The 15,973-nt window shown below is 43.4% G+C and overlaps 1 protein-coding gene across 1 annotated transcript in view; it reads right to left on the bottom strand.

The window, feature by feature from the left end:
- The window catches only part of LOC111868191 (transmembrane protein 129), a 25,142-nt gene extending 9,918 nt beyond the window's left edge, over positions 1–15,224 (bottom strand). Inside the window, exons 1-3 of the mRNA XM_023858626.2 lie at positions 14,466–15,224; positions 12,973–13,219; positions 4,429–4,659 (exon numbers count right to left, since the gene is read on the bottom strand). Of these exons, the coding sequence (XP_023714394.1) occupies positions 4,429–4,659; positions 12,973–13,219; positions 14,466–14,706 (719 nt within the window). The 5' untranslated portion in view covers positions 14,707–15,224. The remainder of the gene's footprint in view (positions 1–4,428; positions 4,660–12,972; positions 13,220–14,465) is intronic.
- Between the last annotated feature and the right edge of the window lie 749 nt (positions 15,225–15,973).

The raw sequence follows: 15,973 nt of genomic DNA, 5'->3' as shown, positions 1-15,973 counted from the left end.
TCAAAAATCTTATGTTTCGATATTACTGGAAATGTATCGTGATCTATAATATCATATTTCATCATCTGGGACATGCAATACGATGTTTACGTTGAAAATTTCTAGATTCTGGCAGAAACAAGAAGTCTGGAGTTATGACATTTATGATCAGTCATAAATTTAGCTCGGGTACAGGGAACCGGACGCGCCTAAAAGGACAGGTCAGAGCTTGTTACAATTGCCTGTGAATGAGGGCCAGTATGATTGGGTTGCCTCGTTCAAGCTTCCCACGGAAGATGGGATGAAATGTATATGTCAACACCATCTTTCGAATTCCCGGCGTGGGGGTGCAAGTCATTCCACAAAAGGAGAGACTTTCACAATATTCCGAACTGAACGGACGTGACCTTTGCACGCTCTGAGATATAGCTTTCCGATAGTAACGCTGTAACGTAAGAATACATTAATTTAACAGTGTGGTGAATTAGCAGGTAAATAAACGTCAATTGGCTCAACTCTCAGAAAAACGCTTTCTGCGGCATCGCTACCCTGAGACTCATGCAAACCGACCCAGCTAGTTTCCCGTACCTATACTGATCTTCCTTAGTTTGATCTGTGAGAACAACTTGCAGTAGCCATCATACACTGTCCTAAGGTAGAAACAGATGTAGCAAGGATAGCACCATTCCTACTGCGCTGAAACAAGTAAAGGCGGGTTGGAAAAGAGCGGTGTTACCGCTCGGCTCACTTCGGCTCCGCTCATGACATCACCGCGCGTTGCGCGTTGCATAGCTACCAGGATGCGGGGTGATTACTCGCCTATTACGCGAGCGCTACGTTACCGCTACGTGCAGCTGGGGAGGTAGGGGTCAACATGTCACACTGCTCCCTCCTTAAGGCTGTTCGTCCTGAATAGCCTAACGGTGCATCCCTGTTCCTTTGCTTCTGAGGCTGTTCTTGCAGCATTTGTTCTCCGGCCGTTACAACCGCTCCCTTCTTAAGACCAACTCGTCTCGAGCGGTTTCCTTTCAGCTCACCAGAAGATCCAGTTGTGTCCCATTCATCCATCACTTTCTCCCATGGCACATTCACTCTCTCTGCAGAGGCCGGTTCTTCTATTTTACCGGCTCCTCTTCGGTGCCCTGCTTCTTTTTTCGTTTTGGAGGGGGTCGACCCCTCCACAAGGTCCAATCCTTGCCGTGTCGTAAGCAGACAGAAAATCCGGCTACTCGCTTGCCGATCTGCAGTCTTTCAGTTTTTCTCAGGTCTGTTTCCTTCACATATCGCGGCTGTCCGCCGCCTAGGTCCTTCACGTCATTTCTGCGTTGTAGTAGCTGTCTCAGGCCTCGGTTCCTGATGCCAGTGTTGTGTTCCAGGCCTTTCCACAGCCTCTTACCGAACGTCCGTGTCTTGGTGATTTCCGGTGCGACCTCATTCTTGATTTTTCCCATGCGCCTGTGTCCTACACAGCGTGTAATCTTTATTCCGGTGGCGGTCACTTCTTTCCGCTGGCATCCGAAGGTTCCCAGGGGAATATCCTTCTTGAAGGCAATTCTCCAACGTCGTGCCACTGTCGCGCGACGGGATGTCTTCCTGCAGGGGGCAGCCAACTTCATCCGTGGTCCACAGTTTTCCCGTGTCGAATTCTCTATATTTCGTCGATGTCGGTCCCTGCGCCTTTTCTTCTTCGGTTCTCCGACCGGCATTACTTCGGCGTCTTGTATGGGTACCTCTAGTAGTTCTGCCGCCTCAGGTTTCCTGTGCACTGAACCTGGCTTTTCATCTTCTGGATGTGCCACCGTTTCTTGGTAGGCCATCGTCACTCCGCCCGGTATAACTATGGGGACCACTTCTTGTTGTGCCGTCGCAGGTTTTATGTCCGCTGTGGCCAGCTTTTCCTCTTCTAGACGTACCTCCGTCATCTCTTTCTGCCAAGCATCCATATTGGCTTGCAACCTCTTCTCTCGCATGGCGGCCATCCTTTCTTGGATGGCTTTTGTTTCTGCTCGGGTGGCTTCAGTTTCTGCGACCATCTTTTCTCGCATGGCGGCCATCTGTTCTCGCCAGGCTTTTCTATCAGCCTCTGCCTTCGCCAGCTTTTCGATTATTAGTTGAAAGCCCTGCTCCTCCATTTCGTAGCAGAGAAATACTCGACGCACAATAATCCAATTATTTGTCAGGCGTGTTTAAGTTCTTAAAAATTCTGACACCAAATTGTCACGTGTCTTGAGTTCAAAGCTCGTTGGTCACGTGTATAAGTTCAAATCCCACTTCTGACACCAGTTGTCACGTATTGGGCATATAACGTGACAAATAACTTCACGATGTATTTGATGTAGCGAATTTTATTTCACATTCGCACTTACAATCACCCAAATTACAGATTCAAAATTACTGCTATCTGCAGTATCACAAATATTACACTCCAAATGCCACAATACAACTGACTGGTTGCTGGCTAACTTGGAACTAACTCGGAGGGAGCTCCAGGACTGACTGTGAATAGCCTTCGCTGCTCCTTACGTAGCCTCGGTCCGGACCACTGTCGTCTGGTGCCATGTTGCTAGCCACGCTGTCCGGAGTTGTTGACTGTTGCCTAGCAACCGCGATATCCCTCGGTGATGTCACTGCTGTTGACTCACTTTGCATAGCTTCAAGGTTGCGGGGACTCGGCTAACGTCGGCTCTGCTCGGCTCACATCGGTTCCGCTCGTGACGTCACCACAGGGAGAGTTGCGTGGTGATTACTCGCCTATTACGCGAGCGCTACATTACCGTTACGTGCAGCTGGGGAGGTAGGGGTCAACATGTCACAATAGTATCAAAACCAAGACCGAGATAAACAATTTCTTTGTTCAGAACTAAGGAATGAACCACTGACATGACCTCATGTAGGTTTGTTTAGGTTCCCAACGCAAGGTCAAACTGCCAGCACTCCCAAAGAGAGCATGTGTCCTGCGACGTGTACACGTCATTCGGCCAACTCCGGTCACTGCTTGCAACCTGTATACGCGACATTCAGACGTTAAAGGTTAAGGCTTTAACAGAGGAAACCATGATGATTATTCTCTTCTGGGATGTTATGCTCTGTAGTCTGGCAAACATTTCTGAGAAACATTCTGCCTCCTATCTCATGGGTAAAGAATTTCTCTTTACATATTCCTGCTGCCTCCATTTTCAGGGGTAAAGAATTGCTCTTTATGCATTCCTCTGAAATGCTGACCATACACAGCATCACAACCCAGAAGACAGTAATCATCAATGTGTCATTGTCAGTGTCAGAAGCAGTCCACTGAATACCTGCACACTTTCAGAAAACATTTTCAGGGGACAGAACTTCTTTGTACGAGGGTTGGAACTTTAATAGTGGCAACTATTTATTTACAACTGATACAAAATAGATGCATGTTTCGAAGTTTTACTGTCCTTCAACGTAGTCACCAGTACTGTGTACAACCCATTGCCAGCGATGTGGAAGTCGTAGGATACCTTTAGCAGCGCCTGTTGTGTTGAAAGTTCGAATGTAGCGGTCTACTGCCTGAAGAATCTCTGGAACAGATATGAAGTGAATGCCACGAAGTGGTTCCTTCATCTTAGGAATCAAGTCGAAGTCCCTAGGGCTTAAGGGGAGTATGGTGGATGGTAGAGCACTTCCCAGCCCCATCGATCGAACAAATCAGCCACAGATTACCATTTCTGCATTTCCGTCAAAACATGCAGAACCCATCGTGATGCAATTTTTCTCATGCCCAGGCGTTCCTTCAGAATGTGAAGCACAGTCATATGCGCTAATCCTGTATCTCAGGCCAGCTCACGAATCATATGGCGTCGATCACTCTCCAGTAACATGGAAAGAGCATACACTTCTTCACTGACGCTAGGATGACCTGGCCGACGCATGTCTGCCACATTTTGGCGTACCTTGTTCAAGGCTTTTACCCACCTTGCCACTGTTCTGTAACACAATGCAGATTCCCTGCAAGCCTCTTGAAGACCTTGATGACACTGTCATGCTGTACAGCCTCTGGCACATTCAGTCTTTATCTAACTCCGCTAGTCTTGTTTCAAAAACATCGTGACAACACTACATTAGACCACCAGCTAACACGAGGCTCTGTGCTTCTTGTCACTGCGCATGCACGTTATGTGGGAAAGGAGAGTCCATTTGCTCTGAGGTAAGGTAGGTATGTAACTAACGTGTGGTATAAGCAACATTATTTGATTCCGTTGCATGGCGTCTCTACAGCAGTGTTGCCACTATCAAAGTTCAAACCCTTGTAGTATTTATAAAACATAACTAAGTGCATAAGTGGTGCCCAGAATTAGAGCATTTTCAAGGGATGATGAAAAGTAAGTAATTTGAAACACACTTAGCAGCACAAAGAAAAATGCAGAGAAGTAAAATATAAACCAAATTACTTCAATTTTGTAAGAAAAAAGGAAATGGTACCTAATACAAAATGGTTTCACTCCTGGCCGTACACTCTTCACTTCAATGTTGAGGTACTGTGCTTCACGATGACTGCCTGGTGCAACTTGGTGAGTGTCACTGCTACTCAGGATCAGAGCTGCATCACTCTGGTGGACTACATATAACCAGTATGGTGCAACTTTAACAATCCAGTTGTCTGTTGCTATAATTTTCACTACTGGATTTGTCTCAATGCAGACCTTGTCAACCCTACAAAAGAACAGAAACCTAAGGTTATCAAATCACCAATAACTTTATTTTACTGGATTATACTACTCTACCTGTTAATAATGGTGGTATTAAAGACTGTGAGTGACAGAGAAACTGACAAGACTAGCAGGGAAAGTGAACTTGAACTGTATACAATCCCTTAGTGGTGATATTAAGTGTGTAGGTACATGCAATAAATTATAAATGGAATGTATATCAACCAAGAGGGATGAAAACTGCAGGAGTATGGACAGTGTTATTGGCTATAACAGGTATTATTATTATTATTTAGAAGTCTGTGAGTTTCATGCAAATAAAACAGGCATTTTATACACACCTACAATTTATATTCATAACATTTTTTTCTCACTGATGAGTACTCAGTGACAATTTTGGCCTTCAAATTAATGTAAGTGAATGAAACAAACATAGAATAATATTCATATAATGGAGGTGTCATGTATTATAGCTGATTAGCCTCTAGGCTTCAAGCATTTCCTCTACCATCTGTAGTTGGGCTCTTTGTGTCTGCCCAGAAAGCTGTCAAAACTAACAATAATGCTTCCTATGCTTTCTTCATTGGTTTCTCAAATGGGGTGTTCTAACTTTGGTAGTAAATACTCTGCATAATTTCCATTTCTCTGTTGCCCAAATCCTTCTCTGAATCATCCCCATGGTTATAAAACTCTGGCCTCAGGTACAGGTAAATTCCTGACTCTGTGCTGCCTGTCTCAAAGCTCATTTCAGGTTTGAGTACTATAAAGAGCATCTGTTATTGGATGTATATCCAGAAACATCAGTCAAGCAGCAGTAGCAGTTTGAGGTACGAGTACAATCTCTTGTTTCTCTCCAAAGCATGCTTACAGAAAATGGCATAGCATGTTGTTTTCCACTAATCCAGTGCCCAAGATTCACAACACAGAGAAACCAACAAATATATAGGCGGAAGTAGCAGTGACCCTCTGAGGGTACTGTTATGGGTAGTAATGATGCTGTCCTCAGTGAGGTTGGCTGAACTATGGCTGTGTATCTGGTGGGGGCATAACCCAGACCAGGGGGATGCGTCGGAACACAGCCTTGAGACACCTCCTCATGGTCCCGCTGGGCAACAGAAGTCTTAGGATCTGAACTATTATGAATACTGGGACTGATGGCTAAGATCCCATAAAGGGCAATGGCATGTTTACAACCGGAGCCTCCCACACAACAGCAACATGACTCGGCTATCACTATGGCCTACCCAGGACGAATGCGGGAGAGCACTTGTGTGGGGGTAGCTACAGCTACTTGAGTTGTCTCCCTAGAGTACTAATAAGGTGGCGAAAGCCTTCGGGCCAAACACTCTAAAATGGTCTGACCAATCCACGCGGAGGGGAGGGAACGGGAGGCTTAAGAACCGATAAACATTATGCTACCCCCAGGGGCAATTTTCCCATGCAGGTCTCCTGGTCTCAACCTCATGAGCAGCTGGAATCGCACTCCCATTAGTCATCTGGGATACACCCCTCCCCCAAGCAAGTTCTTTGGGTCCTGGAGACTCGTGAGGATTTTACCATAATGGGGCCAATCACCTAAGCCCAGGTATGAGGCATCGTGCCGAGGGCTCCGTGACACCAGGGTGGTACTTTAGCTGGTGTCATAAATGATCTCCTCAGGACACCAGGCAGAACCCCATATGCCTTCCACCCATATGGGGCTCTGCGGGTGGTGACCTTGTACATCCTCATTACTCGTGGGACCAAGATGGATACCAAAAAACTCAAAACCACAAGTGGTCCAAAGGACCTTCAAAAGAAAAGGGATGCGCCATGGAGATCCCAACGAGAAACTCCTCAGCAGGGGGCTCGAAGCTCTGGCGCACCATTAAGGGGCCCAACCACAACCAGCAAACCTACTGTCAAGATCTCAGCCAAGGGCAGGGAAGAACCAACAGTTGGAAAACTGCCTGGGATACAGTCAAGGGCCTCTCCTTCGGTGGTTGGGTGTGCTGATGCACTGCTGCAGGGGGCTGGTAGATCCAGTATACCTGCGGTGGGTGGAAGTCGGGAGCGCCCGACCTCTGAGGCTGATAGGTTCTGTCCAGCAAGGAAGGCATTGTCCAGATGCACTACACAGAAACTGAAGAAGGCTAAGGCTAAAGCGATGGAAGCAGACACTGGGGGCATTCAACAACCAGGTATTGCAATTGCATCAGAGAGGGCGAGACCCTCAACAGAAACCCCTAAGAGGCCAAGGCCAGAGGGGATAGCCCCATGGATGTGCGCAGACCTCCTAAAAGGCCCAGGGACTTACAAGGAGGTGATAACACATGTAAGGTTAGCTATCTTCAAGGAAACGTATCCTGAAGATAAGCTAACAGAAGGAGACCGGGACTCCATTCTGGAGGAACTGGAACACGCATTGCGTAGGACTCCTTTGGGAGAACTACCACGCCTGAAAACATACAGACTAGAGGGAGGTGCATTAATATATACATGTGCCAACCAACAGTCTGGACAGTGGCTCGTTAGAACCATAAATAATCACAGATTAAAATCAGGGGCTAGGCTGAAGATTACTGATGCCAAGAATCTGCCCAAACCTGTGAAGCTGGCTCTAAGGATGAAGGACAAAGTTGCCCAAAATCCTGCGGATCAGGAATCTTAATGCAGGACTCCATACTGAGAGTTGGAGGATACTGGATAGGAAATCCGAACTGAAATGGCAGAGACTGATCCTTCTTATAGACTGGGATTCCTTATCTGTTATCAAGGGAACTGGATATAAGGTATAGGCAGGACACTCACAGGGAACTGTTAGGGTCCTGCAAGATCCTGAGGTGCAGCAGCATAAAGAAGTTGCTGTGCCCAGTTCAGTACCCTCAGAATCGGCCTCTGAGGGGGAGGGGGATGATATACCCACTCCCACAGTTGACCAGAAGAAAGTATCTGATGAGGAGACAATCCCTCCTCTCGTCAGCCTGACCATATCAGATCAGGGACCTCCCTTGCAGGAAACCAGGTCCAATAAAATAAAAGGGGCTGTGAAAGAAGGTATGGAGGACACCTTTCCCATCATTACAGAATGAACACATTAATCACACATGTATACCTGCATACACACAACATACAATTCATTTAGATCAGGGGTCTCCAAACTTTTCAAAACGCGGGCCACATTAGGTAATTCAGCACTTTCAATGGGCCGGATAAAACGAGAACTTAATAACTCTAGGTATATGAGTTTTATTGAAAGCACAGAATTTCATAAACTAAATACAAAGCACATGAGAATAAATTATCGTATATTAATGACAACAGACAGTAGCAGCAAATGCTCATATTTTCATCACAAATTATAATAAAACAATTAATGTGAATGATGGAACGCTCTTTGCATTCTTAAAATCTGATTAAATTGAGGTTCAAATTTTGAAACACTAATCACAAGTAGCAAATAATTTCCATTTTAATTTGACTTGGGACATCTGCAGTATCACAGTCAAACGGATTTTGAAACAATCTAATTTCCTGAGCACTGGCATCCGAATCAGCAAATCACTTCCGAAATTGTTCTTTCAAATCTAAAATTGTGAATAATATTAATATTAACATAATATGGAATATCAGTATATTTTAAACACAATCTTAATTAATGAATTTGCAATCTATGAACAAGTACTTTCTTTACCAGTACTCATTGGAAAATTAGTTCAATTGGCGCATTTTTGCACAATTCTTTCGTGGGCCAGATGTGGCCCGCGGGCCGTAGTTTGGAGACCCTTTATTTAGATTAACCTACACCACAGCAAGGCTACTACGGCAATTTTATGTCGACAACTTGCTGAGGTAAAAATAGACGTAGCACTTATTCAGGAACCTTGGATATATAGGGGCCAAATAAGAGGCTTAATGAATTCAGGGGGAACAGTCTATTCTGTCATACCCAGAGAAAATGTAAGATCATGCATATATGTTAATAATCACATTAATGCTTTACACTTGCTGGAGTTCTGTTCCAGAGACACAACAGTGAGGATGACATATACATTGGGCAGAGGCTGTGAAGAGCTAATCGTCACTTCAGCCTACCTTCCATATGACTTGGACGAACCACCACCTTCCAAAAAAGTGAGGGACGTCGTTGAATACTGCCATCGTAGGAAAAAGCAGCTCATCATTGGGTGTGACGCCAACGCACACCACACATTGTGGGGGAGCACTGACATCAACCTAACATGAGAATGCCTCATGGAATATTTGGTGAGTTTGAACCTTATTGTTCTAAACCAAGGTAATGAGCCTAACTTTGTGGTCTGCAATAGGCAGGAGGTTATCGACTTGACACTAGGGACGAATAAAATAGGAAACCTGATAAGTAATTGGCATGTATCTGATGAGCCGTCCTTATTGGATCACAGATATATATATGCTTTCAAATAAGCAACATTATAGTAGATCAAGCTACTTATAGGAATCCTAAGAGAACCAATTGGGAGTCTTACAAAGACGACCTAAAGGTAAATCTGGAGACCATCTCGCAAAATATATGCACAATAAAGGATGTTGATCAGTCCCTTGACCAGATGCAATGGGCTATTATCTCGTCCTTCAATCGGAATTGTCTGGCTAGTACCACTTGTGAACCAAGGAAAGCGCTTTGGTGGAGTAAACAGCCGAGTGGGCTTAGAACCAAAACGAGAAGGCTGTTTAATACAGTTAAAAGAACAGGGCAGTGGGACACCTACAAGGAAGCCCTTACCTGTTACAACAAAGAAATAAGGAAAGCCAAGCGATCCTCATGGAGGAGGCAATGCCAGGAGATCAATGATGTACTAAGCGGTGCCAGACTCATGAGGATCATGGCAAAACAGGCGACCAATAAGGTGAGCATGATTAAGCTGCCTAATGGGCAGTATACTCAAACAGGAAAGGAAACACTGAATGAATTATTCAGGGTTCACTTTCCTGATTCAAAACTGACTGATAATTTGGATGATGGGCAGGNGGCAGTATACTCAAACAGGAAAGGAAACACTGAATGAATTATTCAGGGTTCACTTTCCTGATTCCTGATTAACCAATCAAAAATCAGATGGGCACTGAATAACTTTAGATCATTTAAGTCAGTGGGAACAGATGGAATTGTACCGGCACTTTTGCAGCATGGGGCAGAACTCTTAGTTCCACACCTATGCCGCATATACAGAGCCTGCGTGGCATATGGTTTTATCCCCATGGCCTGGAGGCAAGTTAAGGTGACTTTTTCGCAAAGCCCAGAAAACTTAATTACACTGAGGCTAAGGCTTATCATCCTATCAGCCTGACATCTTTCCTTTTGAAAATGATGGAGAAAATAGTGGATAGACATATCAGGGACATATCCTCTACACCGAAACCAGCATGCCTACCAAACAGGTAAATCTACTGAAAGTGCACTACACAATGTGGTAACATGAATAGAAAGTGTGATTGAACACAAGGATATTGCCTTAGGAGCATTCCTTGATATAGAGGGAGCTTTTGATAGAACCTCATTTGATATAATCAGACAGGCCACTGGAAAGCATGGCACAGAGCCTGCAGTATGCAGGTGGATCAGTGCTATGCTGGAAAGCAGAACCATAGCTGCTACATTATCAGGAGAAACCCTGGGGGTGTCCGCAGCGGGGCATGCTCTCACCTCTGCTGTGGGGTCTGGTCATCGACAATCTCCTGTGGGGACTTAATGATGATGGGTATTATACAGTAGGCCATACTGATGACATGGCTATCCTCATAAACGGAAAATGCCTTTCGACAGTATCAGAGCATCTTCAAACAGCTTTGTACATGGTCCAGGGATGGTGTGAAAGAACAAGTCTTTCCATCAATCCTAATAAGATGGTAATTCTACCGTTTACTAGGAAGAGAAATATAAAGGGTCCTAAGGAACCGACCCTCTTCAATAAAACAGTCCAGCTCTCCAGCGATGTCAAGTACCTTGGTCTAGTATTAGACAAGGGATTGACACGGAAAAAGCAGCTGGACAAGGTCATTAATAAAGTCTACTAGGCTTTTTGAACATGCAGAAGCATGTCTGGTAAAACTTGGGGACTGCAGCCATTCGTTGTGCATTGGATATACACTGCGGTTTAAGACCCATAATTACATACGGTGCCACAGTATGGTGGCCCAGAGTTAAAGTCAAGACAAGCAAGGCAGAACTTAGCAAACTGCAAAGGTTGGCTTGCATGGGTATCACAGGAGCAATTCGAACATCTCCAACAGCTGCACTGGAGATACTCCTTGGACTCTCCCCCTGCAGCTACAGTTGGAGGCAGAGGCCAGGGCATGAATCTACCATCTCCAATGCAGTGATCAATGAAAACCTAGATCCAATAATTTTGGACATGCATACGTAACTCAGGACATGAAAAAATAACCCATATTGCAAATGGGTTCTAACAAAATGATACTGAGACACGTATATGAAAAACCATTCAGTCAGATTTCCTGACAGGAGTGAATGGGAAGATGGGTAGATAGAAAAGCAGAACTGATCTGGTATACAGATGGTTCCAAGATAAATACAGGCACTGGAGCTGGTGTGTACTGCTATGGCAGTAGAAACTTTGTTTCAGCCTTGGGACCTTGGTTCATAGGACCTGAAGCAGCCTGTGGAATCTCTATAGGTGTTGCCAGAAAGGCAATCAGGGACTGGACAAATATGAATCATAAAAAATACTGAGGATCCTTGACTGGACTCAGGCAAGCAAAGAGACTCATACGAGGACCCTTTGCTAAAAGAGTGAAGGAACTGTTGAAGTTAAACAGGAACCAGCTACAATGGGTGGTGGGACTACTTACAGGACACTGTCACCTTATAGGACACTTCTTCAAACTGGGACTAAGTGACAGTCCCACTTGTGAAAGGTGTCAAGAAGAAAATGAAACAGCCACACATATCCTGTGTGAATGTGAGGCCTTAGCTTATTTAAGATTATGTCACTTGAGTCACTACTTTATGGAATCAAGTGACTATTTTGATGCCCCCACATACAAAATCCTGCGCTTCATTCAAAGTGCAGGATTGCTGAGGGGATAATCAAAAGGGGAAGCACAATAGATCACTGTAGGTCACAGCGCAAGGGCCAAGAGGGCGCACCTCTTTTGCATTCATTCATTCAACCAACAAATATGAGCTGGTCAGTGATAGTCCTTGTCACTGACACTGTATCCAAAATACAATTCATGTGCCTTCTTTATGGTAGGCATTACTTTTCCTTATTGAGACTTGGGAGTGAACTGATGACAAATGCAGCACAATACATTACTGTTATTTAAACACTTGCATGACATATCACAGCAGAATTCACACTAGACAACATATATAAATAATTCACTCAATTAAACGATGAAAATATACCCCTGACGGCACTATCATACGTGGGATTGTCAAAAACAAAACAATTATTCTTACTACTCACTTATCTCACTTAATGAAATGTCACCATTTATAAAATCCCACTTGTTATGAATGAAAAAAACAGGTAATTTGGGGGGGGGGGGAATGGTGACAGAAGAAAAGCTAGATCTTGTATGAGAATCTGGAGTGTGAAGTTCTGTAAGATGCAACGTCTTTCATCCTGGAAGCAAGGTCATTGTTGACTGCTGTAATTAACAGGAATTATTATCTGCAAAATTCTAGTGGCTAGTTAATGTACAACAGAAACTTTCTCAAGTTCATTCTGCTAAAAAAAATCATACCCATTTAGAAGCCATTAAAACATCTTCCTTTCCATGCTTCTGAACTATAATGAAATTTACAGTTACCTACAGTCATAATTTCAGACTTTCAATTTTCATACACATGAAGCATAATGCAACTTCTAGTTAAAAAACATATTTGTAGAATGTCTGGATACTCCTCACTGAACTAATGTTCTGCAGGAGAGTTATGAGCAACTACCCCACATTATTCACACAGGTTTAAGCACTCAGATATGAAATATTCTGTGTTACATGTAACTACAAATACCACTCTCAGTACAACACCTCAGTGACCAAAAAGTAAATGCATTGCAGAAAGCAGTCTTCTGGGATTTGGCGCCGTGTATATGTGGTGTTAACCGACGTTTCGGAGGATCGTATCGCCTCCATCTTCAGGGTAGAAGAAAAAGTGTAAGAATTCTGCAAGCGACAAGACCGTGAGAACCGAAACGTCGGTTAACACCACATATACACGGCGCCAAATCCCAGAAGACTGCTTTCTTCATAGTCACCGCCGTGAAAGCCTCAAATCTTACATAAATGCATTGCATTTCTCTCAAGATTAACATCGTCCAATATTCACCTCCTAAATTCAATGTTGATATCTGAAGCTACAGATATCCAGCCTGCATCGGGATTATAGAACATAGCAAGGGTTCTAGCTACAGGATGCGACTTCCAGTGATCTCGCCACCAGTCCCACGCCAGGTATGCTGCTACTAATGGTGCCACAACAGCAGAAAATACAAACAACTGCCATACTGCACCACCTTGCCAAAATATAGCCTGATGATTTGAGTCATCGAGAATATACAACCCCACCACATAACCTGCAAAAAAATGTTTAAGTCATTATATACTCTCATTTTGATATGCCACAATACAATTTTGCAGTTTCACTGTCAAATTGTTTAGTACAACAGTATAATCAGTTATTCATCGATCACTATATGGCAGTGTCCAGGTGCATTCCTTCCATTGTTCTTCAATTTCTGCCCAGTTTTCATGACACATTATAAAAATTATTTACCAACAGCTGCACAATGATCTACTTGCATACTTTTTATTCACAAGTTAAATGTGGCAACAGCACTGCACTTTAATATTTTGAAATTAAAAGAAATATTGAAACTGTAGTATCTTGCTTTTGGGTATATGGTAGCGTAGTGGTTAAGATACTATGCTACAAGTTGGAACGTTGTGGGTTCAAANAGTCCCGATGAGGTCATTGGATTTTTTTCAATTGATCTAATCCTTCTGGCTGCACTAGGCCCTGGGGTTTACTGAGCCTCTAACAGAAATGAGTACCAGGAATTAATTAAATGATTTTCCTGAGGAGTGAACCTTACCGCCATCTTTGAGCCGATTGTCAAGGTAATGTGGGACCCTTAACATCTCACAACCCTATGGGTCTTCACGGCCTGTTACAGGGATAGCTTTACTTACTGTACTTTTAGTGTCTTGGTTTAAATTACGTACTTTTATGCAGCTGAATATATCAACATTCCATGCCAATCTTCTGCCCATAGATTGTTGTAATCAACGTTAGCATACAGATAAAGTCACGTCTTTTTTAATGCAAAGAGGAGTGGACATAATTAAAACAGATCTTAAAAGAACGTGTGGGGGGAGGGGGGGGGTTGACAATCAACTGACTCAGGACACAGCACATTGGCAGGCATGGCAGACTCTTGTGGACACATTAACATACCTCCAGGTTCCATAGTAGGTGGAAAATTTCTTGAGCAGCTGAAAGGGTATCAGCTTCTCAAGCTGAAGTCTGTTCCTTGCACTAAGCAAGGTACTGAGTTAGTGTGCATCCTATTGGAGGAAAGTAATGCTAGTATCTTAAAAGAGGGGTCATGGTTACTTCTCCCTCATTCTCCTAAATTCATGATATATATAACCACATACTGTCTTACTGATTGACAAACAATCCCTGTAGGTGAGGCAACAAATGGAATTTTGTCAGATCCCATTGTTTCTTGAATATGAATTTTGTATGGCATATCGGCACATTATAGCACATGAATTACTGGAATTCCATGCAACTAATTTAGACAATTTTGAACTTACCAAGTGGCAAAACAGAATGCCAGAGAATAGTTGCAACAATTCTACGCATATGATACTGTATAAAACGTTCATTCTCGCTTCCTAGCCAAGTTGACAATAAACTCTGAACTGTGAGACCTGCCGATATGAATTCTTTTGGTGGATACACGAAACACAGAGAAAACAATATATAAAGTACTGTGAATAATAATGATGATGCCATAACGGTATAATTATCGAATTTAATATCAATTTCTATCATTCACGTTAAACCCGACGTTACACAATACCACAAGTACTTCAAAATTATAGTCCTTGTATTGTGTCACTTGTTTACGACTCATAACGTGTGCAGTACTTCCATTGTTACTAGTTAAATTTTTATATGGCTTCTGAAATTTATTTCAAAATACAATATTACTAAATGTTAGAAAAATCAACGAAAAACACATCCTCTGACAAACTGACGAAATTCCAATCCGGGACAGAAAATATAATAGGAATCGGAAGCTCTTTAGTTTACAGAGCAGCACAGAGTACACATTAAAATTTTCTGACCAGCCACATTACAGTAACATCGTAACGACAGTAACCGACCAATTAAATACGAAACATATTCTACGCAACTGACAGTCGGCCAACCGCTCAAAGATATTCACCGTCTTTTACGGTCTTTTATTACTGCGAAGTTCAGTATCGTTCAGAATATTCTTCAATTGCTACCGGACACTACCCCGAGCGATCCCTAGGATCCCGAGCCAGTTTCACATTCTCGTACGTTATCATAGTCTTTCTCTTAATCGAGGTGTGATCGCGTTGGATCTGTGAGGCTAAGAGGTCCCATGAAAACCAAGATTTATTTGTTTCCTAGAAAGTGTATTTCTAACATCAGTGTGTCCTCTACTTTACTATCCTTCACATTACTATGGCTGGATCTTACCGACCTTACCGAACCGGCGCGAACATTTATATTACATTTTCTGAAAGTTTATTTTTTGAAAAACAGTTTTCGTGCAGCATCCTTGCCAGTGTTGGCGTGGGAAGGGCAAAGAGAATAAATTATTGTGATTTGGGGTTAAGGCCAAGGGCACACCAAGGCAACCGCAACGCAACCGCGATTTTAGAGAATTGTTATCAGCCTGCGTTGGATATATGTTAGTGAATGGAGCAGCGCAAATTGAGGAAATGGCAACGAAACTCGCGGAGAGACCGAGAAATTCAATTTCCAGGCAACGGAGCATGCAAGTCTTCTCACAGTTGCGTTGCCGCGTGGTTTCCTAGCATCAGCTGTTTTGTAACGCGTCAGTGATTCATTTGTTTCTAGGTTCTAGATGGCACTAAAGGTTGACGAAGCTGTTAATTTTGTTTCTGTGCAGTTTATTGAGCAAGAACCTGGTATATATAACAAACGCCACCGAAGACTTTGCTAGGCGGGACGAAATATATTTGGGTTGGGAAAGAATTTCTCATGAGACGAAATGGGCCTGGATCCAGGTTAAGTTCTTTAGAAATAATATTAGCGCCTCTGT

The sequence above is a fragment of the Cryptotermes secundus genome, unplaced genomic scaffold (genome assembly GCF_002891405.2).
Source record: "Cryptotermes secundus unplaced genomic scaffold, Csec_1.0 scaffold52, whole genome shotgun sequence".
Lineage (NCBI taxonomy): Eukaryota > Metazoa > Arthropoda > Insecta > Blattodea > Kalotermitidae > Cryptotermes > Cryptotermes secundus.
Note: the sequence above shows the minus strand (reverse complement) of the source record. Positions and strands in the feature narration are given on the sequence as shown.